The sequence below is a fragment of the Pempheris klunzingeri genome, chromosome 15 (assembly GCF_042242105.1).
Source record: "Pempheris klunzingeri isolate RE-2024b chromosome 15, fPemKlu1.hap1, whole genome shotgun sequence".
Taxonomy (NCBI): Eukaryota; Metazoa; Chordata; class Actinopteri; order Acropomatiformes; family Pempheridae; genus Pempheris; species Pempheris klunzingeri.
In genome coordinates this window covers 4390844-4415171 of record NC_092026.1, presented here as the reverse complement: position 1 = coordinate 4415171, position 24328 = coordinate 4390844, and the positions used below count along the sequence as shown (strand labels likewise).

Here is a 24328-nt window from a genome sequence, read left to right as displayed (position 1 = left end):
AGCAGTCTAATAAGTGATGCAAGTCCACCTACTAACAGTGTACAGTATAGTTTACAGTAGAAAAGGCCAAACTTGTGACCAGTCCACTGTTATTGCTGTTACAGCTGCAGCTCCCCTCCTCCGCTATAGTGGAGGGAAATGTATGTTGGAACCCCAAAAGCAACAATGACTTCGATTATCAGGCCCGAGGGAAACTGAGAGTGGAGCGACAGGAGTGCCAAGTGAGTAAAACCAACTCAGCATTTCAATTATTTGCTTGTTTGATCAGCAGCATTTCTGATGAATCTGTGTTGTGTTTTGTTTTTTTTAGCTTTCTTTGCAGCTCAATGGAACATCAGACAGAATCAGTCTTTATTCCTCTCTCAGCCATCCCTTCAAATCAAAGATCCCCAAAACATTAGAGGTGGGCCGCTTCTGTCCCAAAACACAAAAGTTTAGTTTTCAAAGTCCTACAACAAATTCAGGTTATGAAAAATGTTGCAAATAATAAAGTTGTCTTATCATTTTGCTGTTTTTCATGTGAAGGTAAAGGCCACTGCAGACATTTCTACAGTGACGGGTAGAAGAAGCAGCTTAGTACACATAAGGGCTGATGGGAAGGACAAGGTGAAGCTGGACGCCCAGATGTCCCACTCCCTCCAGAGGGGAAACAGAGCAGTGGGTGTGAGGCTGAATGTATCTCAGAGCCTGGTGCCGTCTGCCGCTGACCTGCATGTAGACATGGCCGCCAACATGTCCTCTGACAGGTGTGTCCATAAAGAATGACCTATAATAAATGTAATATACAATGTTTGCGGACTCTTTTTGGACTTTTGAGCATTACTGTGTTCCTCCTGTCTCCTCCAGTGTGTCTCTACATGGCTCCTACACACAGGGGCACGAGGTCCTGCTGGTCCAAGTCAAAGGGTCTCTAAAAAACACCCGCGGCCTCCAGCTGGCTGTGTCCGGGGACCTGAGACACTCTGCAGCCAGTCTTGCTATCATGCCTTCAGTCCTGGGACTGGATGGGGCACTGGGACACTCTGACACTCTCACTGAAGGTAAAGGCTCATTTGAAAATACTTATTATAGTAATGTAATATCACAAGATAGCATGATTCATTTCATTTAGTTCATCCTCCCAATTGGGCTTCATTCTTACTTAATTTAATTGTAGGACAGCTGAGAGTTAGAGTGATGGAGACCCTTTACAGTGTGGAGCTCAGACATCAGGAGGATTCTTCCAGCAGAAATGATGAAGAGGGCATGACAGAAAAGAAATTCCACGTGGCCCATGATTGGCTGTGTGTTTGGTTGGGGGAGGAACATGTGTGTGTGAATGTGAGCCGCCGACTGGAGGATCGAGGAACGGGGGAGGTCTACACCACAGTATCCCACTCTTTCCATCTGCTCAACGTCACAGGTTATTAGTTCTACCAAACATATTTCATATTTTATACATTAAAATCTGTCCTGGTCTCTCAGTCTCTTTCTCTTCTGGATGCAGGTGTACCCTCCAGCAGTAGCGCTGAGGTCAAGTGGGCCCAGGATGGCAGTCGATGGATGTCAGTCCTGGCAGAGCTGCAGGCTGGACCTGAACATCTAACAGCTGAGTTCAGTGGAGGCAAGACAGGGCAGGTTATCCCACGATGGGAGTACTTTTCCAGGGTGCAGCATCAAATGAAAGCCCTGCTGAAAAGAGGCGTATCAAGCTCCATACAAGCCAAAGCACATTACCAGGTGCAAGACTAAGATCTGTTTTCTCTAACAAGCTCATGTTTTATTAAGGATTTCAAATGCATCAATGGCTTATTTGCCTATAGTCTATTTGCCTTTCCTGTGTGTTTTATATTTCTCTTCCCATTGTTAGTTAGAAACAGAAGGACTGGATACGGGCTTGGTCCTTCACATGGAAGACGAGAGACTGGTTGACATCCTTTTTAATGTTGGATCAAAAGACGGCACTGTTATATTAGGAGTGTCTCTATGGCAACAGATGAAGCTGCTCCAGGGACTTGTGCCCACATCTTTACAGGTAAATTTGACATGATTTTCTCATGTTAATTTGCAGGAAATAAGAACTTTGAAGGCCATTAGTTATTCATTTTTGCCCCAAATCATTATTGTGTTTACATCTTTAGCACACTGAGTTAGTTTATATCTATCCAGTAAAGCTGTGTGTCACCAGTATAACTATAATTGCAAATGATGCTTTTTGAAATATTGTATATATGATTTGTATATAGTCAGTCTCACTGTTTCCCCTTGTCTCCAGTCAAAGATAACCGGCAACTGGCTGTAGCTTCATATTTAGTCTACAGACATGTGAGTGGTATCAAGCTTCTCATTCAACTCTCAGCAAGAAAGAGCATAAGCATAGTTTTCTGAAAAACACACCAACAGCACACCATGATCAGCAGTATCAAATGAGGCTCTAAGAATAAAACAGAAATACTGTTCCACCATTAAACACATGTTGTTTCACAATAGGGGCTCAGGTTAGCATGTTGATGTACCACATCATTTGATGTGGCTGGTCTAAAGTTCAGTAATCCCTCAGAAATTCCTCCATCTCCTCCCTCAGTATCGTCTTTGAAAAACAAACTTTGCCAACAGGGGGTTTTGTTTTCACAGATGAACTGCACAGGGGACGCCACCGCAGACCGTCTTTCAGCCCAGTGCTATGGAAATGTGGCAGGTCGCCCCGTGGAGGTAAGAGTCTTTCGCTCCTATAGACCACACAACAGGCTCTGCTATGGCTTGTCGCTTGCTCATTCTACCCTCACTGCTCAAGCTAAAGGCTGTTTGAGCTCCAATGGCCAGAAGGAGCTCAGAGCTGACCTCTCTCATTCATCCGCGCTACTGCTGAGGTATCTGGGCGTGCCCGCTAAATCTAGTCTCAGGCTCCTGCTCCGGCCTGGGCCTCAGAGGTGGGCCCTAGGGGTCGGGTTGGTTGTTGGCCCTTGGATAATGGACTTGAATGTGGGACTGAGGTTGGAGAAGCCTGGACTATATGGCTGGCACGGGCTGCTTGAATTTGGGAACCTCGGTGTGACCCACAAGGCAGAGGTGACAGGTCGGGTGAGGCTGGAAAGCTGGTGTGACATTTGGACAGATGTCACTGTTGCATGGGACACAATCACTTCAAGTCTGCTGGTGTCTGTCCGCTGTAAAGGGGTGGGGAGGCTGGTGTGGGTGCAGGTTGGGAAAGGTGAGGGGGGTGTACCACAAAAAACCTCTTTAACCGTACTTGGACAAGCAGGGAGAGATGGACTCAGAGGCTCTCTGGGTTTAGAAAATGAGCAGGACTCCCTTCAGTCCCTCTTGTCTGTACTGCTTAAGGACCAAAGAACTGAGGTTGGCTGGACCCTCCAGCATCACTGGGCCTCTCTTGCTTCCATCATCCCAAACAGAATAGACCTGCAGGGGTCAGGTGCGCTCAGTGAGGCCTCCCTCTCTGGAAGTGCTCGAGTCTCCTTCAACAGCCGCTCTGCTCAGATCAACATGACTGCTGCCTGGGAGCCCTACACTTTCTTGAGGGTCATGCATCAGCAAAACGTGGCCACTACTGGCGTACCAGAGGAACTCACTGTTACCATGTCGACCACAGCGAGTCAAGCTAAACTGGAGGTGGAAAGTGATGCATGCTCCATGCTTCTACTGGCGAATCATCACAGGGGAGGTGGGGACAGGAGGATCAACTGGAGTGTTTTTGTCCACCAGCGATGTGTCTTACTGAAGGTTAGAGAGGAAACAAGGACGTGTACCAGGAAACTTGTTTCCCAGCAGAAGGAAAGCTAAAGAAGCATCTTCAGCTTGGAGATGACTCTTGTCTTTCCGTGACAATACTAGCATTGATAACACCAAGCTGCATGAAGAAAGTACTAACAAGACCACGGTTGAAATAAATGCTAGCCTCCTTAATTTTTGCATCTCAGAATAAATTCCAAAGATATGAAACTCTTCTGCACTTAATATGAATTATAATGCAGTGAAGTAGAGGCTGTTGATCCTTTCAACAATGCTCTTGTTTGTGTATTTCAGAGTATTCATATTAAATAGGTGCGTTGATGACTTATTAATGTTAAAAATCTATAAACCTGTAGCACTTTACTTTACACAACTTTACACAGTGAATACTTGTATCTGATCTCATTGGAACAAGTGAAGAAGGTTTTAATCGTTCTTTTTTTCATCTTTTTCTCTATAGACTGTCTTGCCGTCACAGACTTCAGCCAACGTATCCATCGCCCGTTCTGGCTGCACCACAGATCTCATTACCGTTCTCCAGGCTGACGGGGAACAGAAAGGCAGCCTTAGTCTGCATTTAACCTGTCACCCCCATCTTAGTCTGAAAGCATCTCTGCAGCACTCTGTAGAGGCAATACAGATGCTGGGGTTTCCCACCCACGGAGCATTTGTCCTGAATGTTTTAACTGCACATCTGCCTGGTGTGGAGGTTGGCCTGGAGCTGGGACGTTGTTATTTCAGGGGTAATTTGGGGAAAAGCGAGGCTTCACAGACCGAGGACAAGCAGTCTTTCTACGCTGTGAATGTGACCAACTACTGTCCTGCTCTACAGGTAACAATCAGTCAGTTCTGTGTTAAACTGCTCGTGGAGACCTAAATAAACGGATGTATTTAAGTTGTAAATATTACTGTTACCTCTAACTGTGACAATACAATTTCTTTCCTCACAGATTTCTTGCACGACCCCTGTCCATGTTAACACAGCCTCATTTGAAATTCAGTTTTCAGCCTGTTAGTAGGTCAAGCTACAGCTCATTTATCATAACAGCAGAGCAGAATAACACAGTGGATGATACAGCTGCTAGGACGAGGTCATCACCCCAATCTGACCTGCTCCCACTACGGAGGGAGACACAGAGTGGCTACGGTCGAGTAATCAAAAAATTACATCCCGTGTCTGTTCCACAACACTTTTCTTTGCCCTCAAGGAAAGTGTTATGAGGTCAAGGAAAGATGTGACAGGGAATTCAGGATTTAGGAAAAACAACTGCAGTGCTGAGAGAATCTGGCTGCAATTAGACTGGGCTATATAATGGGCATGGTTAAATGTTGCACAGGATTGTGGGACGGCATTATCTCTTTACCTTTGTAGAGAGGTCCAGTGTCCCCTTTGCTAAAGGAGTTAGAAAGGAAGCATTGAAGCGTCTTTCCTTTGTATTCAGAGAATTCGACCAGCTCTGATCACAGCTGTCACTTCTGGGTCATTTCACCCAGTCAGGAATCTTCCTAAGAGACTATTCGTCCGCAGCCTGGGGAAACTCGTTCCCCCAGTTGGGGGCATAAACATCAATCAATCAATCAGTGTTGTGCTGTCATCAAACATCAGCAATTTACAAACTGGGAGAGGGTTTCTAACTCTAGTTTTAACCTCAAAAACATGTCTTTTTTTGTGTGCAAACACCATTTAACATCTCATGTATGCCTGTGCCGTAGGGAACGGTCCTTCCAGTGTCCCTGGCTCTTCGGGGCAGCCTGTCAGTCATCCCCTGCCAGCTGACCATGACCTCCTCTCTGAGGGCAGACAGCCAGGACCTCTCCCTGGAGCTCAACCAGTCCTGCAGGCCTCCGCGTCTTTCTGGGGCCCTCACACACTCCTTCGCTGGGCTGAGCGGCCGAGGCGTGCCCCACATGGTCACCGTAGAGGCCACTGCTCCTGGAGGGCCTGAGCAGGATGGAGCTCTGTTCATCAAAGCTGGGACATGTTACATTAGAGCCAACAGATTCATAGAGGCCAAAGGAAGGACACAGTGGCTCTGGGCTCTGGAGTCAAAGTGCCCAATGTTACAGGTACTGCAGGTTTCTGTGGAGGATTAATAAAGTCAAATATTTTGACTTGATGAGGGCAGTTTCATTACACAGTCAATAATGAATTAAATGGAAATGCATAATAATTTAGTGTACTAACTGGTGTACAAGGTGTTAACGCTATTTGTCTTTTGATTCATTCAGTTATTTGAGATATTTGATATTAACTGTGTCAATAGCCCCAAAACCCGTCTCTTAACTATGTCCCAAAGTTTGCAGTTTTACTTGTATGATACAACATTTCAGGCTCATTTGAATGGCTCAGTGTGGCAGAGCCCTCAGGGAGCCTGGACGGCCACAGTGGACACCGATCTGGAGGGCAGAAAGGGTTTCCTCCGGCTGAATGCAAGGCCCTGGCCAGAGCTGAGTGTGGAGGGCGAGCTCAGTCACAACCTGCCCGCTCTGGGAAATGTACCACAGCGCAGCAGACTGAGAATAACCAGCAGGGCCAGAAAACAACGATATGACACCGAGGCCTTCATTCAGATGGAGGAGTGTGCTGTCGGGGCCAGAGGAGTTGTGATGTCACAGACAGGCCTGCAGGGGTCGCTGATTTATCACAACAACTGCACGGTGGTTCAGGTAAACACACCACTGGTGTTGAATCATTTCATTCATGATCACGTGGCTGCCTGTGAAAGCTATAATAACTTCTCTATGTCACTCTCTAACCCTGCTTGTAGGAGTGGGGTAGCCCGGACAGGATGCAGTCCTCCGTGTTGTTGGTTGTCTCCCCAACTCATGCCGAATCTGAGGTTTCCATGGTGATAGATGATAGAGAGTTACAGGCTTCAGTGGCTCTGAAGAAAACTAAGGTATAGAAATCTATTAAAACGTTTTATAAATGTCAATTATTGGCCTTAAAGATGCAATAAAATTCAAGCTTTACTTATACGTACATCTAAAACAAAGATTGAGTCTTAATTTATATATTTTTTAAGACTTTAAGTGACTTGGAGACTGTCAGTGTGATGCCAGGTATCATGATCTATTGTTTTCAGGATAAAAATGAAGCAGCACTGAATCTAAACCACTCTGTGCCCCTGTTGAAGAAGATGGGTCTCCCTGCTAACGCTGCACTGACAATGAACTCTGGGATTCATAGCAATGGCTCGTACTATTACCTGTTACACAGCGGTGTGGGAAATCAAAAGGTAAGACGTCGAGGACCATAACATTCACCGTAGATGCCTTTATCACCACAACACTATAAGCAGCTGTCAGCTCATCTTTACTCTTGAAACCAGATGGCAACCAGATGATTTTGAAGGGTTCTTAAAATGTGCACGCTCCCGTCACCACTTCTATAAAACTGCTACAGTTTATATTCTGAATGTTTTACAGCTAACTCAAGAGATGACGGTGTCAAAGATGTCTGCAGCAGTCAGAGTGAAGAGTCATTTTAGACACACAGTCAACTATCTGAAGAAACTGGGAGTCCCTGCGAACAACAGCATCCAGGTCAGAAACCCAAAGAGGTTTAACCTCAGAAAGACTTAAGAAGTGAGTTAAAACAGCTCACTTAATGAAAGTGTGCAGTATCTCGTATGATGAAGATCACTGTGACTGTGCGCACAGGTAGAGCTCGGTTCTGCTGAGGGGAAGGCCTTGACCATACAGTCCCAGTCTGGAGGGCAGCAGGCAGGAGTGACACTGAAGATGAAATGTCTCCCAATGAGTAAAGAGTTCAGAGGAACCATGTGGCACAGCTGGCCGTGGCTACAGGACAGAGGACTGCCACTTAATGTGGGGGTAAAGTCATACATTAGTGTTTTTTGTTCTTTACATCATGTTGGTTTATTGATCTGGTGGATAAAAACATACACACACCTCTCATGTGACTTTCCTCCCCAAGGGCCTGTGCTCCATCCAGGGAGTGTTTTCTCAGCTTCAGTCCAGAGCTCAGCTCACTGTGGACGGACACAAGCTGCTCGCCTCCGGCTTGAATGTCAGTGTGGCTGATGGCCGTCTGGCCCTGCTGCTCTCCTACGCTCCACCAGCCTCTAATCAGACAGGGACACAGCCCAGTCTGGATGCTGCCCTCAGTGCTCAGTTCAAAGGTCAGATTGTATATGCAGATGATTTTTTTGAAGTTTGAAAGTAAAGAGAATGTGACAATACAATTTCTACATTTTATTTCAGGTTTTTAATTCAAGTATTGTAATTGAAGGCTTCATTCAACATGTAACTCTTGATCTCTCTGCTTCACCATGAGGTTTCCAGCTATTTGAGTGCAGTATCAAAGACTGACCAGCAGGCGGCACTATTGGCTTTATTGATGACATTTTCAATGCAGGCAGTTCAATAACAACAGACCCTTTAGACTATTTTTATCCTCATAATTGGTCTGACGGGCTGTTTCATGCATTGCAGTTTTAACATTTAACAGCAGCGCTCTGGTCCTCTCTGCAGGTCCTCTGCGGAGCGCCTCAGTAGACGTTCGTCTCCATGACACGAGAGTCCGGGTGGTGGGGGACGTAGGAGGCTGGGGGGCCTATGGAGGGTCCAAGGAGGCCAGAGTTACACTAAAGCACACTGTACAGGGACAAAGTAGCCCTGCCTTACAGGTGAGGATGATAACATAGACTCCCTAAAAAACCCACAACTTGTGTGCTAACCAGCTCTGTGGCTGCTGATGTAGGTGGAGGCCTGGGGAAGACTGACTGAGTCACAGCTGAGGTGCTCCATAGCTGTGAACCCTGAACTCAGCTCCTCACTGGCGCTCATCATCCAGGGACACCATCAGCCCCATAGGTACCGCAAACACACACGTATAGAAACCACATCAGTCGAGCTTGTTTGTAATCAGAGCGCCATAATTGTACTAAATACCAAACTACCAGCTGTCCATCATACACATGCGCACACCTGCCTGACGCACTTTAAGAAAACAGATGTTCTTCTGTCCAGCAAGGACCTGATGGTGAAGGTGGTCCAGAATATTCCCAGGATGATGGATTATCTGCCCTCACAGCTCAATGTCCGCTCTCAGGTGGGTTCTTATTCTCAGGGGCACTTATTCAATCATATCTAAAGCAGGTTGAAGAAAAATGCTCTGCAGTCGGGCCTGGAAGAACGATTGTTACACTGTGATGTGTTAGTCTTTTATATGTTTGCTCTAGCACTCAAGAGTTTTATAGGCATGACATGTTAAAACACACATGGCCATCTGTCTTCTTTCTCTCCAGCTGAACCAGTCTCAGTCCAGTGTGGCAGGCCTGGTGGAGGTGCTGTCTGGCCGGAGGAGGCTGTGGGCTCTGGGGGAACTGGCAGCCATAGACAGTGGATACAGACAAGCTCTAGAGCTCAAACACTCTTACCCACAGGTATTTCTGAGATAAAAGCACATATATATTCTTGAGCATCAAGACGTACCCACATACTAAATGTCTCAGTGATTGTTCAATAGTTGAAGCCGCTCCCCAGGACTGTCGCAGTGAGGACGGTGTATGAGGCCAGGGACTGGAGCTACCAAGTTCAACACGGTGCTGTGTGGGGCAGTCAGGAGTTCAGCTTGTCTGGTCTCTACTCTGCACCTCCAGCACTGGAGATGGGGAACCAGACCCTGAAGGGTAAAACCATTGCAGACCAACTCTGTAGAGTGTTACAACCATCGTTATCCATTTCCATCACATCCTCTGGTGATAAATGGCCACCTAAGATTTTGTCTGACAATTTGTTGATGTCTTTCCCTTGTCCTTGGCCTCAGTTCAGATCAACAGCGTTCCCCGTTGGACTAGTCTGGAGGCGACGCTGGAGCGTTCGTTACAGGGCCGACTAGACAGTGTTTTACTGGGCTGGACCAGGCACGGCCGACTGGAGCAGGTCAGGCAGCGTGTCATGGTCCTGAATTATGACTGAAGGGCTTCATTCAGACAAATACTGCCGTCTCTTACAACATGAAATCATCACATTAAATTGTTAAAAAGTAACAAACAGTTTGATGCAAAATGTCTGAGCAACACGAAATCTGGTGCTGAACCCTCTGAACATAATTCAGTGGCTGTTTGGATTTCTGTTTGGCTCTCTGTGGTCGCAAACTGTGGTTTTGTTCACATCTCAAGGTCAGAGCTCTTAGCTCGTGGAGTCGATCAGAGGAGACCAGCGAGACCAAACTGGAGCTGACGCAGCCCTTCTTCTCCACGCTCAGCCAGATGTCCTTTCATACGCTGTCACAGAGCTCACAGAGGGAGCAACGCAGCAGCCACCAGGTAGGCTGCACAACATTTACCTGAACATACACGGCATAAAATGCTCTCGTATTAAAATAGTTTTTAAACCAATAGTTTGTATCAATTTATTGATTTTTGATGTAATACCTGCACTGTATTAAGTGTAATAACTGTACAGCCTAACTGTCATTATTGCAAAACGAACCCTTCTGCTTCAGGACCCCTTTGGAGGGTCCTGCATGATCCTATTAGGGTACTTTTTTTGCAATACTGACTGGCTCACTGTAAATTATCCCTTAGTTAAACTAAACTAAATAATGAATAATCCAGATAATCATGCAGACTCCATCATTATTTTACTTAAAATATTCCTCACATCTTATTTATGTATGTGCAGGCATTCATATAAAGGTTTTAGTGTTGTGTTTTTTTAATGTTTATTCATGGGTTTTTATTGTACTTACAGACCCACCTGTCATGGGACAGTGTGGTCCCTGTTAATGTCTCCCTCAGCCTGAACACACACTGGCAGCATAACTCCAGCAAGGGGCAGGCATGTGCTCTGTTCTCAACACAACAGGTTGGTGGATCATCTGGAAACTCCTCATAGAGGTCTGCTTGTGAATAAGTGCAAGGTACTTGATCTGTGTGTGTGTGTGTGTGTGTGTGTGTGTGTGTAGATGGTAGTGTCTTCTGTTAAAGGTTGTGTGTCAGTGGGTCAGGAGGGAAACTCATATTCACAAAACGCTGAGCTCAGATGGGACAACAGGAGCATCAAACAAGGCATGAAGTACCAGGTGCTCTGCTCCAGACTGAATGGAAAAACCTTAAATTTCTATGATTTATTCTCTGCTGGGGTTTTGTTTCAATCTCTGACGTCAAGTGTGTTTGTGTTGTCTCCAGAAGGGTCCGCGGGGAATGCACAGCCTGCAGGTTAATGTCGGCCTGGAGAAGGTGTCTCCTGCACCCTGTCCGTCACACACACTCCTGGCTAAGATTCAGACCAACCTCAGGGATCGCTTGGAGCACACAGTGCTGCTGGGGCTGTGCCCCCCGCAGCCGGTGAGTCCACACATCTGCATCCTCTGTTTCTTTGCTGCTGCGTTTCTTAGGCAATGATTTATAATTTGGTTTTCGCCCTCAGCTGAAGATGTTCTGGTGATGTGGAGATTGTAGCTGCATTGTTGGTATAAATAAGTTATGGTTTGTCGTGTGTTTGTGGTCTGTGGTTGTGCTGTGCTAAACGTCTCCGACCTAATGTCCCTGGGGACTTACATTTGGTTATTCCACTTTGAACACACATAATACGTACTGTATATTTCTCTCTGTAACTTGAATGACCTCCTTATCCACAGTTTTCAGACTGGCAGGATGCCACTGAGCTCATTTCCTTTCTTCAGTTCTTGCTTTTCTCTCTGTGTCTCTCAGACTTTGTCGTGGTCAGGATCCCACAAAGTGAACTCAGGAGAGGAGCTGTTTTACACACAGTCTCGCCTGTCGGTGGCAGGTCGGCCCCACCAGTGCAGCCTCACCTTTGCCCTGACCAACTCCTCTACTGCTCAGGGCTCCAACATGTCTCTGTTCTCCGAGGTAAACGGCTAGAGCAACCCTCCGGTGAAGAACCGTGATGTTAGCGAAGCAGGACGTGTCATGTCATTTTTACATTATTGGGTTAAATAATTTTATTGCATTGCTCTGGGACTTCACTGCCATATAGTTTTATTAGAATTGGTTTTGGCTACTCTTGTGCGTGCCTTTTTGTATTTCTTTCTTTGTGAAGTTTTAAACCCGGAAAGTGAGGCCATCTTTGAAAATGAAAGATTCATTAGTGTAAGAATGAGCTTAGGGCAAGGGTGTCTGATATACATGCAGTTATTTAGAGCTAGATGAGGAGCACCACTCTCATTTTTATCAGTAAATATATAAAGCTGTAGCTGGTTAGCTTAGCTTAGCATAAAGACTGGATACAGGGGTGAACAAAATCTGCCAACCACCATCTCTAAAGTGTTTAGTTTGCTCAAGTTGTACAAAAATGAATGACACGGTTTTCTGCACCGAACCCTCCTAAAATCACAGCAATGTTTTTTCTAATCTGTGAGTATAAACGTGTGTGTGCACACTTCACAGTCGAGGATGGGTAATTGGAGCGTGGAGGTGGGGGGCAGTGCCCTGTCTTGGCTGCGGGGGTCTGGTCTTCAGGTGCAGGTCAGACTGGACCACAGAGAGAAGATCTGGCTGAACGGGACGGTAGAGGGACGATGTCTTCAGACCACGGCAGGTTACATGAACGGTAAATACACAATCACCTCTGTAATAAATGACAAAACTATCAAAAGGATGATCATGAAGAATTCAGTCTGTTGTGTGTGCAGGTGCGGGAGTGAACGAGGACGTCACTGTGGCGGCTTGTGTGGGAACAAATCGAGGTTTGATGCTGGATGTGCAGAAAAGAGACGGCAGCAGCAAACCTGCAACTCTGGGCAGTGTGTCTGTGGGATCAACCAATCAGAGGCTGATGCTGAGAGCAAGTGGCTGCTCGGAAAGTCTGACTGCAGTGGAGGTCATACCAACAGCGAAACAGTAGTTAACATGCTACCACAATACCGTAGGACACTTTATAATACTGTATGATGTTGTTTTCACAGGCACGGATTGAGTATTTGAGCTTTCTCATTCGGAAGAAGCTGTTGGAGAGAATAAAGACATTACAGCATCTCCTCGCTGAATTCAGACGGCAGGTAAACACAACACACAAACTACTGGCGGATATGATGTGAACAAATGCAGATAGGTGAAGGCTCAGCCAGTCACGTAGGGATCTAACTTTAAGGTTTAAATGTGCTGGTTTTAATGTGGTGACATGTTTCTCTGCAGTCGAGGGATGGTGAGTTGCTCCAGGAGCTGAGCGCTGTGCCCCTTCACGTATCCCAGCGAGCAGAGGCTCTGCTGGGCCACAGAGACAGAGGTTTGATGGCCGTGTGGCAGAGCAGCCCCGTGCGTCGCGCCCTGACGGACAGCTTGCCTCGCTTCCTCGGCCTGCTGCAGCACGCCTCTCTGCTGGGACAACTGGAGCTGAGGAGTGAGTCCAGAGAGATGACGCCATTTGGTCACGTCAGCCGCTGCTTTTACTGGCAAAGCAGACAAAAATATTTGGCAGATAGAATCTCTGGATGGTACATTGTGGGCACAGAGAGCACGAGTTAGCAGAGATAGGATGTAGTACCCTGCCCTGCTGTTTGGTTGATGTTTGGCCAACACTTTTATCTCTCTTTTCTTAAAAACCTTCCCTTAGAGATAACCCTTTAACATGTGTTTTCAAGATGAGATTCTGTTTAATGTCCAGACAGGTCTTAAAAGCTACAGTGACAGAATGGTGTACTGTGGAAGATATAGACATGACCTTTTGTTTTTGAGGCAGGAGAGTCAGGCACTGCCTTTCCTCACAGGCCCAAATCTGATTTCGAAATCATAAACTAATCTCTTTCCTTTTATAATGTGTGAGAGACGTGATGCCTTTTAAGCTTAAGATCATGACATCTGAAGCATAACAAGCATTACTGACCTTTTTGTTTTTTACAGTTTGAGTTTTCAAACTTTCAAGTTTATCTGCTGCTCCCATAAAAGAGGCATCGTATTGCATGAGGCCATAAACAAACCCCAACACTGTGCTGTGCTGCGTCCTCAGGGCCCCTGGCCACTCTGGCAGGTGTGTACCAGGATGTGAAGGGACAGAGGCCGGAGACATTGTGGAGGGAAGCTGTTTCGTTGTGGACCGACGGGCTGGTGGAGGTCCTGCCCGCTCTGTTGGAGAACTCTCAGCTGAGGCCGCTGGCTCAGGCCAGTGTCACGGCACTCAGCCTCGCCCTGGATGTGGTGAGAAATACAGTGTGTGCATGTCAGATTCTGTGTCGGTGAGTGTGTTTACATGTACAAGTATCCCAGTTATGAATGGATTTCTGGAGTATCTCCTTTATGTTTTGTGCATGTAAACATCCTGGTTTGGATGAGCTCTTATTATGGTTTTGATAAACCTGTGCATGCTGTGGTGCTGCATTTCTGATCATCCTCTGCTATGTGTGCAGGTGCATTAAACGTTCAAGTTACATAATAGTTAGGCAGTGAAACATGACATTTTACTGTGGAAGCTTGTTTAAAATAACTATGATCTACATGCTGACGATTGAAAGTCTGATTTTAATAATGCAGAGCAGATGGGGAGGCACAAGATTTGTGGAGGTGTCATGACAAACCTGTAGTCAAGCTGGGGTGCTGCTGATAGAATCCAAGCATCTCTACTTACATGTGAACACCATATCCCAAATAGGATCAAAACCAGGATAACACTAAAACCGGCATACTAATACGCATGTAAACACGCTCATTAATGTGCATTGATGGCTGCTCTTCTGTGTGAACCAGGCAGGACAGCATACCTACCATTGGGTGGAGACCAGGTTAGCCATGGCTCTGTCTGGATTCAGGAAACGTCTGGCCTCCGTGTACAAATTCTACCCAAGGTACTGCGCACGTCTGAGACCAGCAGGAAGAAACATCATAGGAAACCATGAAAATCATTAAATTAGTTAAGTAGTCAGAGAAGGGACATATTTTTTCATTATGTAACAGTATGCCCACTCCAGTCAGTAGGAACTAAGATCAAAAGATTAAGGTGCATATGAGGTTACGTATATTTAACTAAGTAAAGTAAAAAAAATGCTCCTGCAAAAGTTACAAAACCAAATTTAGGCCAGTTTTGACCTGCAAATCACCAAATTTTAATCAAGTGTCCTTTCTTTTTCCAGTGAGTGTTTAGTGATTGCGTCCCTGCCGCTGCCCTCGCTCCCGTGGTCCAGAGTGGCCGAGGCTGGCCTGGTGGAGATCCTACTGGAGGAGTGGCTCCTGAGGCCCCTGCAGACCCTCGCCTCTGTCAGGCCCATAGCTGAACTTTACCGCCTCAAAAGGAAGATCATGGACAGCCCATTCACACGTAAGACTGGCTTGACAATATACGCATGATCCAACTGTAATGGAAGACTTCTCTCTCATTCTGGTTCTCTCCATTAGACCAAGCTCTGTTGGTGGCAGACCAGTTTGTTGTGACATTTGACGGTCATCTGTATGAGCTCCCGGGCTCCTGTCCGCTGCTCCTCACCCAAGACATCAGCTCTGACCTTTCATTCACGCTGCTGCGCAGTTCAGACTCGCACACCCTCCTCCTGGTAGAAATGAATAACAGCACCATCAACATTCAGCACAATGGACAGGTACGTGTTAATGCTGGTCACAAGTTAGCGCCAAAGTCATGAATTAAGAAGTGGAGAGTTGTGGAGACAGGCTTCTCTCAGCGTGTCTGAAAACATGTTTGTCTCACAGGTGAAAGCAAACTGCAACAATGCTCTAACGCACACCTTTCACGGTGACAATGGTGTGGCTGTCAGAAGTGGGTCAAACATTGTGCACGTGTCCAATCAGAATGGAGCATCAGTGTCATGTGACCTATCGCTGGAGGTGTGCAGCTTCACTCTTGATGGATGGTCGCATGGTAGGAAAACTAGGGATTCAGTACGACGTGCGAGAAACAAATCCACTTATTTGTTATAGCTAATTTCACACTTTTAAGAAAGGAGTCACACTCTGACACATGAATATTGTTTTTTATCTACGCAGGCACGTCCATTGGTCTGTTTGGGACCAATGACAACGAAGCAGGGAATGATTTTCCTTTGCCTGATGGATCTCAAGCTGAAAACCTGGACAGTTTTTTATATAGTTGGCAGGTAGGACAAGCAAGCAGCACGTCCTTGTGTCTGTAATGTTTGCACAGTCTCTCCTGCAGTTTTATCATATGCCTGTGTCTGCAGATGAAACCAGAGTGTCTTAAACCGCCAGGTGCAACAGGGCACCTCCTTAAAGCAAGTGCAAGTGCCGCGGGCTGCGACTTTCTGTTCTCTTCTCCAGATTCTCCGCTGAGTTCCTGTTTCAGGGTGGTGAGGAGAAAGAACACTCATGTCTGCAAGCAATTTCTTACCTTGCATTATTCTAGATTTAGGGATATAACAGAATTAATGAGCTTCATACCTGTCTGAGAAGGTTAATTTTACAGTATGAATATATGAGACGCTGTGAAAACAGACTGCCCCGACCTTTAATATATTTCAATGAAGTCATGGCCAAGATAAGCTCATCAGCTCGTTATTATAAGAAAAGGTCGCGTGTGGTTAAACAAAACATGCTCTTATGCACTGATTAACTTCATATAAATCAATTTACAACAATCTCACGGATATAACTTCTTACTCCTGCCAAAAAGAAATATTGCAAAATAAATACACATATTTTCAGCTGAAATAGAAAGCTGCTATACTGCTGCCTGACATGACATGAAATATAGTATGTGACATGAAGAACATTGAATTCAGACCTTGATGTCTGCCAGCTAAAATAAATGTGTAAATCTGGCTCATTTTCACTGTGGTACACATGGAACTGTTTATTGATCTTGAGCTTGCTCTTCACAACTGTGTGTCTGTGTTGGCAGGTCGATCCTGGTCAGTTTTTATCAGTGTGTGAACTGAGCTCCTCCAGAGCACCCTGCAGATTAGCATCTGCTTTTGTTCATCTCTGCCAGCGGAACTACATACCTCTGCATGTGCCTGTCCAGTGCTGTAAGTTGGACTGTTTAACAAGTGAGATGCCCAGCTTATCTGTTCTACGGCACCGTGCTGTCATGGTGTGGCATCTGTAAAATCTACACAGGCAAATAAAATTGATTTGACATTTTATTTTCTTGTTTTTCTTTTTGTTTCAGTGAAAGTATGAGGGAAGGACGGGCGAATGAAGAGAAGAGATGGGTGACCTATGACCTCTGTTAGCTGCTAAAACGGACAATTTTACACTTTTATACCACTGTTTGTGCTACATTACTTCTATACTTTTGTTTTGTAATAAATGTTGTACTTTATTGTATAGTTACACATGATGTATAGTTACATATTATACCTTCATTGTGCCAGTAATGTGACTGTGAGCATACTAACTATACCAAATAGTTTCTTACCAATCATGGGGCCTAATTTCTGTATTTTTTGTGGTCTGTTGTAAAAAACACTGAAAATATTTGCAACTGACTTTAGTGCAACCACACCAACTAATCTTCACAAGCAATGCTGGATCATAAAGAGATCAACAAATACTATAATTTGTTAAAGTGTATTTATTACTTCTTTGTTAAATATATGTATATATGTTTCTCTTTACTGCTCAGTTAATTTGGTCCCTGGAAGATGGGTATGTAGTTGTGTATCTTGGACTTCTGTCTCTGTGTGACACACTCAGAGATCCAGACGATGTTGCGACTCTCCTGCTCCTTCAGCTTGATGTAGGAGTAAAATACTCCAAAGTGGAACTGCTGTAGGAACGCAAGTGTGTTCAGCTTCACCTGAGAAAAGATAAAGAGTTGGACAGAAAGACACGTTTACATAAGATAAAGATACATGAGTCAAATGTGAGTTTTCTGATTGAATGGTGGAGTAGAAGCATCCACCAAATATTGATTTTGAGTGATTGTGATGCTTGGTCCTTTATATTTAACAGAAATGAGGTTACATGTCTCCATGGGGTGACTACACTCTTACTGAAGACCATTAAAGTTATATTACCTCTCGCTCAAAGAATCTGTCCTCCAGAGTCTTAAAATCTGAACCCGGCTCAGGGTCTTCAAAGATGGCTTTATACTCCTGCAGGGAGGTTTAGGTTAATGTTGACTACATGTCAGACTGCAAGAACATCACAGAAGCTCTTGCTAAGGAGTCCTCAGAGATTAGGTCTGACTTACTGGGTAACATTCGGCCACAGCTTTGACATGCTCGTGGTCCTCTGCCTTGGCCAGCAGTCGCAGCCCCTCTGGGTGAAGTTTGCCACAAGATGGATACAGCGCACTCCTGTCTGCGCCGCTGAGATCTGTCCCGAAGGAGTTCACAGTGATGATGAAGGCCCGTCTGTCGGCCTCAAACTGCAGCACACACACACACGCAGCATTTTGAGCAAAAAGTCAACAAATATTCAGCAAATCCAGCCCATGCAGTGGAAATAGTCACCGTACCTCCAGGACAGGACACATCGTGTCTTTTGTGGCTCCACCAATGTTCTTGCAGAAGGAATGGAACGACTCTAAATATGCCTTTAAAAAAAAAAGATCAGAAGTGTGTTTTTACGTAACATCTGTTAAAACCCCGACCTCAACCAAAGATGGCAGCTTCAGTGTCACACTCAGACACAGGCGTCGTCACGTCAGTCATGTGATTTTCTGGTCACCTTATAGAGTTTGTTCCTGAGGATCTCAGCTTCCATCTCATCCAGGTTGGACTCAGACACAGCATCCTTGAAGAACTGAGCTATGACACATCATCACAGTGGCCATCAGTTTGATCAGTTTGATCAGTTCTGAATGCAGGAACTTTACTTATAGTGGAGAATTTCCAAAGTGTAGAATTAGTACTTTTTCTTATGCAAAGGATCTGAATACTTCTTCCATCACTGCTGCTCTTGAGTATTTATTATTTTCATTATGTCTAACTTGTTTTTCCCCCTTTCCAAGCAGAAACAGGCCTCCATACATTGAAAGCGTTCTTACCACCCTTAAAAATCCACTAATGTGTTTCATCTTTGGGACTAAAACACAGATTTAGTGAACATACCCAGCGGTGTGTCCACCAGGATGGCTGAGTAGAGCTCGGTCGGGGTACGCGCGATGCCCACTGCTGGCATTTGGTCGAAAGCTCCCAGTGGGTGACACCGAGGGAGGAGCTCTGCCACATCTCTGTGTTTCAGGACCCCGGTGATCAGCATCACCACATTATCAATCATGTAGCTGTAGCTACGGCCAGACACAGAGAACAGAGTAAACGGATATAATATAAAATATAATATTTTATTCTACATCCTGCTTATTAAGGCCACATTTCCCTACAAATATGTTTTAATGAACTATGAAACTGGGAGTAAGTGCTGTTTTCTTTAAATGTAATTATACTAGAATAAGAAAACTGATATACCTAAACCACAGTTTCTTTTTGAGAATAAACGAGACAAAATGTTGAACGAATAGGTAACTACAGGGAAAGAAGTAATGTGGTTATTTGCTCATTCTGTGAATTTAGCACGTGTGTAGTGTGTAGCGTACGTTATATAGTCAAGGAAGGTAGATAGTGGAGGCAAGGCGTTGGAGCGAAGGCAGCTGAATTCAATCACCAGGTTTTCCTTCAGCTTGCTGTCCACCAGAGACACAGTCAGGTCCTCCTCAGGGGAGGACAGGAGCTTACCGTAGTCTGTACTCTGCAGGTGCAGCTTCATGTCTGGGGAGAGGAATGGAAAGCCATTGCCTGAAGGTTTTGTTCATTTTAACTTGGCTGAGCTGTCTACAGGCTTCTCTGCTCGCTAACTTCAGGTTTTCCCTGCCACTTCATATTGGGGAAGAGGTGAATCATGATATATGTAATAACAATTTCCACATAGTTCTATCTGGCTTTTGACCAACTTGTTAAACGTGCAGCTGACGAAGACTATGAGCACACATGGAGTTGATTTTGATAAACATTCTTAAAATTACTATCATAATTCCATAATTTTGATAAACAGAACAGCCTGTTTTGTGAGACCAGGTTAGCTGTGCAGGAAGTGTGATTGCACTGAGCCCTGTGGGCCGTTGCAGCGAGCGGGCCCTGTGCCGGTGTTTTGGTTTAGAAGGGTAATCAGACCCGAGCAAGCCATTCAAATAACCAGTTGTGAACTATGTCCATGTTCAAACAACTCACATAATGTTTTAAGTGGTTCCATTTGCCAGTTGTTATATCTGCCCTCAAAGAAACAAACCTGTCCATTTCTTTTTTTGTGAACTAGCCTGTATAAACTAAATAAACTATAAAAACCATTTTCTTTGGCATTTTTATCATGTACATATATGAAATAATGACTGCAGGGTAATATGTGTGTGACGTTGCTGTTGTCCAATGTCAAGTCTCCGTTTGATCACTTGATGAGAAATAATACGGCTCGTTTAGGCACAAAATGTGAATGTGCTGAGCGAACAGTCATGACAGAGAGACGAGAGAGAAAAGTACAGGAGAAGGTAGAAAAGCTCCTTGAAACAGCTGCCAGCAGATTCATTTTGGACACACAGAGTTCAACAAGGTTCTGTACTTGGACCAATATCATTCACCTTATATATGCTTCCTCTGGTAATATCATTCAGAAACACTCCATAAATTTCCACTGACAACACCCAATAATACTTATCAGTAAAGCCAGAAGAAACCAGATGGACAACGGACTGTCTTTTTCCACCAGTGTAACGTTGCAGAAATCAGGAACATCTTTTCTCAGAATGATGCAGAAAAACTACTCCATGCATATATTATTATTATTATATATTCTAGCTTGAATAATTGAAATGCCTTACTATCAGGCTGCCCCGGCCAATTTCTAAAGACTCTCCAGCTGGTCTAAAATCCCGCTGAACTAGGAGACAATCTCATATTTCTCCCATATCATCTTCTCTGCACTGGCTCACGAATTTAAAATCCTTCTTCTCACCTATGAAGTTCTTTATAGTCAGACACAAGCACATCTTAAAGAGCTCATACTACCCTATTTCCCATCTAGAGTGCTGCGCTCCAAGAATCCAGGCCTTTTTCCTAAAGTCTTCAAAAGTAGGGAGGCGACACCCTCTCTACATGTAAGAGAAAGTTTAAAACTTTCCAGTTTGATAAAGCTTATAGTTTGGGCTGGCTCAGGCCTTGGATCAGCCCCTGCTTATGCTGCTATAGACTTAGACTGCTGGGGGATTTCCCATGATGGCCTGAGCTCCCCTCTCATCGTCTCCCTCTCCATCTGTATGCATCATGCCCCTTTAATGACACATCAGTGTTAGCTGTCAGCACTGTGAATGTTCACACTGCCAGCAACAGTGATTTCTTCTGACATGTCCATTCATGGACATCAGCTGATGAACACATCACTGCTATATGAGGCCGACGGCAACAAACAACTGGTTAAACAGGCTGCAGGGAGAGTTTATCAGTGTCAAAAATAGATGATAAGATATCTCTTGTCAGCCATGTACAGTAGTTTATAGTTTAGTTAATTAGCACTACTGATGTTTTTTTGTTTTACCTTCATACCTTCCCAATAGCAGCTACAGGTTTGCAAACACACCAGCTTTAGTTGACTGATCCATTTGCTTGTTGATTTGATTGACCACCTGTCGCCACCTACCCATGATCCTGGTAACTTTCTGTTTGACCTCTCTACTCGACCTCCTGTCTGTCTCACAAAGGTTGTTGGAAAGAAAACACAGATGACGTCCTTGATAAAAAAGTATCCAGGTAAAGATAAGATGATCCCAATCAGCACCTCTGTGCAGCTGATTTTTAGACACATCTGTGCTCATGCACACAAATTTTAACGCAGATGCTGACAGAGTCAACAGCAGTGTTTTAATGTACCCTTTCATATCTGCATTTGATGTATTATTGTAACCCAAACAATAATACAGTTTGAGCTTTTGCTAAATCTAACCAAGTAGTTTGGTGCCTATATCTAACCAAAGTGGGACTGAAAATTGATACATGTATTTTAATGTAATTAAGCGTTGGTCTCACACAGGATTCAGTCTCCATTGTCTTGGGTGAAAGTCCTGTATCTAAACAATTCAGCCACCACACCCACAATAATCCAAATAGGAATTTAAAAACATTTAAACCAGGGGGCAGCTGCAGGTACATTTATAGATTTCTGGAATAGCTTAATTTCCAAACTAAAATGTGTCCAAAAATAACACAGCAATCTTACCATCGAGTGTGTCACACTGGGCCAGATTATGATAGTCAGTGTCGGTCAGAATCCCAGCCTTCATTCCCCGAACCAAACCCTCCAGATAGCCATGATCCACATTGAAACTGAGCTCTGCCATGATGCCAGAAACAACCTTCAACGAACCTGGCTGCAGTTAAAGTAATGTTTCCCTGTGCAAATGTGTCCCTCTTTGGGTCTTTGGCAGTAACTTCTGCATTATGCCGCCTCTGACTAATATTCATGTTATTTTCCCTTCCTCTTTGACATCAAGAAATTCCACAGCTGCCCTTAAATTCTTTGCTGTCCTGCCCTCAAGTACGGTACACCAGTCTGGACGTACAGAACAACTGCTCTTTCTGTTGTTCTTCTTTTTTTTGCTGTACCCAGAGAAAGAACACGAAATATCTCGGTGTAAGTACAGTTTATAAATCACACAAAATGTTACTTCTTGGCTGGACATCATGTAGGGGGAACTAAATGGAGCTAGCAGAGAGAGAGAACCGGGCCGGCCCGGCTGTGTGATGGATGTTATACTCCATCTCATGTTATATTAATATTTTTATATGTACAACAGACGATTTATCGGCCTGCAGTTCCAGGTAGCCATGGTAGTCAGTCCTGCACAAAGTATGAAACTGAAGTAAGCTGAGCCAGAACATCAATCAGGCAAATGTGTGTGTGTGTTGGTTTGTGTGTGTGGAGATGATTTAGTTCACCCCGTTAGGTGCTAAGGGGTGGTTAGGCTACGTGTATATATTGTTGGAGGTCACGTCTGGCTGTGTTTGCTTTTTGGGACTGCTTATTTTCACACACCGACGGTATGTAACGAATGAATGGCCTGAGAGATCAGTGTGGGAGAAGTAAGGTTAATATTCTGTCCTGCTGAGACATGGGTCTTGGAGACGTGACTCTCGGACAGAGATTTGGCCACCAAAGATGTTGGACTGTTGTCAGAGTGTCTGCGCCCACATATTTATAATGGACTGTAAAACTTATACCATAGACTGAATAACAAAACGTGGATGCATGGACTCCCATTTTGAAGCCTTGAGTTTGGCATTTTGTGTGTCACCATCTTGGTTTTGGAAACAGAAGTGATGTTTCTTTCAGTCAAGACCTCGGCGTCTGATTGGTTAGCTACAAAGCAGCTCTGGCCTAAAGCACACCCAGCTTTATCATCTGTTTTAATCTTGATGAAACCATAATCAGAGAAATGAACATCATGCTATATTGAGAGAGACTTGAAGGTAGCGATTGAGATTATAAACTCTCTTCTTTTCTGAGGTGATAATTCAAATGAGAATTAGAGTAATTTCCTCATAGAGGGTTTCAGGCGTGACAAACACCTTGCACTGGAGTTCAGTTAGCGTCACCTGAGGCTCGACACGCCCAATTACAGAGCAGAAAACTGAGCTGACAGTGGACTTACCTCTTTTGATGGATGTGCTATGGTCAATACGTTTAATCACTCCAGAGCTAAGAAAAGCCCCGGGGTATATAGGTTGAAGCCTGCTTATCTCCTGCGCAGAGCAACTAGATCCTTGTTTTCATTACATTTCCCAGTTATCTCCCAATCATCAGAGGGTGCTGAAAAGTCTACATTCCCGTGGCCAAACATAATCAGCCTAAAGTGCTTAATGACTTCATGCTAGATGCCCTGACCTCCTTGGTTAGAAGTGTTTTGAAAAACTAACAGACAGAGAATATCCTTGACTGCCATCTGCTAAACCTTTTGTTCAAACACTTTAGAGGTAGTAAAACACATGGTAAGATTTTATTTGTTGATTTTTCATCTGCTTTTAATACAATTCAACCTCACATTTTAGTTGGCAAGCTCTTAAAAAAAGCTTTGACCTTGATTTTGACATAGTGAGCTTAATGGTTGCTTGTTGGAGGAGATTCCATCATCTACAGGGCCTCCTCATGGGTGGGACCCTGCACCGCTCCTCTACAGTCTTGAATATGCACATAACTCCTCACCTCCACGCCGATGATCATGGTCCTGTTGTGGATAATTTTGTACACTAGTGCGAAAGGCAAATGTGGCAAAGACGTGCGTATTGTTTTCAGGAGCGAGCCCTCTGCCCCTTAGACCCCTGCAATCAGGGGAGCCATGGGAGAAGTTACGGAGACGCTGAAGTGCCTTGGTGGTTTGATTGACACTAAGATTAAATTTAACGCCAACAATTTGGCCAGCACAGACTTGTGCTTTCGTAAACTGTCAAAGTTCAACGTTGATAAGACCCTCGTGACCTTATTTTAAAAATCCTACATCTGTGTCAACATTCTACGTAATTTACTCGCAAAAAGACCACCTGGATCTCGGTTTAGATTTCCCCCTGTTAAGAGCAATGGATACTGTGGTGTATGAACTTCATTAGGGAACCCAGATCAAAAAGTTCCCGACGGATCGAAACAGCCCTTTGATATTACCAGTGTGCTTTATTTGATTAAGATCACAAGCCTCAGAACCAGTGTTGCCAAAGTAAGGG

The 24328-nt window shown here is 44.6% G+C and overlaps 2 protein-coding genes and 1 long non-coding RNA gene across 3 annotated transcripts in view; 2 read left to right on the top strand and 1 right to left on the bottom strand.

The window, feature by feature from the left end:
• Positions 1–17078, top strand: part of LOC139214099 (uncharacterized) — a 28673-nt gene extending 11595 nt beyond the window's left edge. Inside the window, exons 34-66 of the mRNA XM_070844850.1 lie at positions 105–221; positions 526–746; positions 847–1040; positions 1157–1402; positions 1487–1719; positions 1850–2014; positions 2908–3060; positions 4439–4561; positions 5443–5796; positions 6061–6396; positions 6498–6629; positions 6816–6968; positions 7688–7874; positions 8227–8291; positions 9003–9140; positions 9879–10025; positions 10453–10566; positions 10667–10783; positions 10890–11048; positions 11415–11576; positions 12114–12276; positions 12359–12546; positions 12632–12724; positions 12861–13065; positions 13672–13859; positions 14406–14503; positions 14789–14973; positions 15051–15250; positions 15360–15528; positions 15654–15763; positions 15848–15973; positions 16525–16651; positions 16795–17078. Of these exons, the coding sequence (XP_070700951.1) occupies positions 105–221; positions 526–746; positions 847–1040; positions 1157–1402; positions 1487–1719; positions 1850–2014; positions 2908–3060; positions 4439–4561; positions 5443–5796; positions 6061–6396; positions 6498–6629; positions 6816–6968; positions 7688–7874; positions 8227–8291; positions 9003–9140; positions 9879–10025; positions 10453–10566; positions 10667–10783; positions 10890–11048; positions 11415–11576; positions 12114–12276; positions 12359–12546; positions 12632–12724; positions 12861–13065; positions 13672–13859; positions 14406–14503; positions 14789–14973; positions 15051–15250; positions 15360–15528; positions 15654–15763; positions 15848–15973; positions 16525–16651; positions 16795–16805 (5379 nt within the window). The 3' untranslated portion in view covers positions 16806–17078. The remainder of the gene's footprint in view (positions 1–104; positions 222–525; positions 747–846; positions 1041–1156; positions 1403–1486; positions 1720–1849; positions 2015–2907; positions 3061–4438; positions 4562–5442; positions 5797–6060; positions 6397–6497; positions 6630–6815; positions 6969–7687; positions 7875–8226; positions 8292–9002; positions 9141–9878; positions 10026–10452; positions 10567–10666; positions 10784–10889; positions 11049–11414; positions 11577–12113; positions 12277–12358; positions 12547–12631; positions 12725–12860; positions 13066–13671; positions 13860–14405; positions 14504–14788; positions 14974–15050; positions 15251–15359; positions 15529–15653; positions 15764–15847; positions 15974–16524; positions 16652–16794) is intronic.
• LOC139214768 (uncharacterized) lies at positions 8295–8793 on the top strand. Its single transcript, XR_011585475.1, has 3 exons — positions 8295–8381; positions 8456–8568; positions 8725–8793. It is a non-coding gene; the product is annotated as an uncharacterized lncRNA (long non-coding RNA).
• Positions 17079–17250: 172 nt separating the features above from the next.
• On the bottom strand, positions 17251–21963 carry LOC139214097 (V-type proton ATPase subunit d 1-like). The gene is made up of 8 exons (XM_070844847.1): positions 21834–21963; positions 19168–19339; positions 18683–18861; positions 18300–18379; positions 18088–18165; positions 17821–17997; positions 17645–17722; positions 17251–17424 (listed from the first exon to the last, which is right to left on the bottom strand). The coding sequence occupies exons 1-8, from the start codon at positions 21952–21954 to the stop codon at positions 17251–17253; spliced, it is 1059 nt and encodes a 352-aa protein (XP_070700948.1). The 5' UTR covers positions 21955–21963.
• Positions 21964–24328: the final 2365 nt, after the last annotated feature.

Coding starts and splice junctions, on each gene's coding strand:
- LOC139214097 (XM_070844847.1), bottom strand. CDS start 21,954: ATGGCAGAGCTCAGTTTCAATGTGGATCATGGCTATCTGGAGGGTTTG. Junction 18,862..19,167: donor ACCTTCCTTGACTATATAAC/GTACGCTACACA, acceptor GTCTGGCCGTAG/CTACAGCTACATGATTGATA. Junction 17,425..17,644: donor ACAGATTCTTTGAGCGAGAG/GTAATATAACTT, acceptor ATCTTTTCTCAG/GTGAAGCTGAACACACTTGC.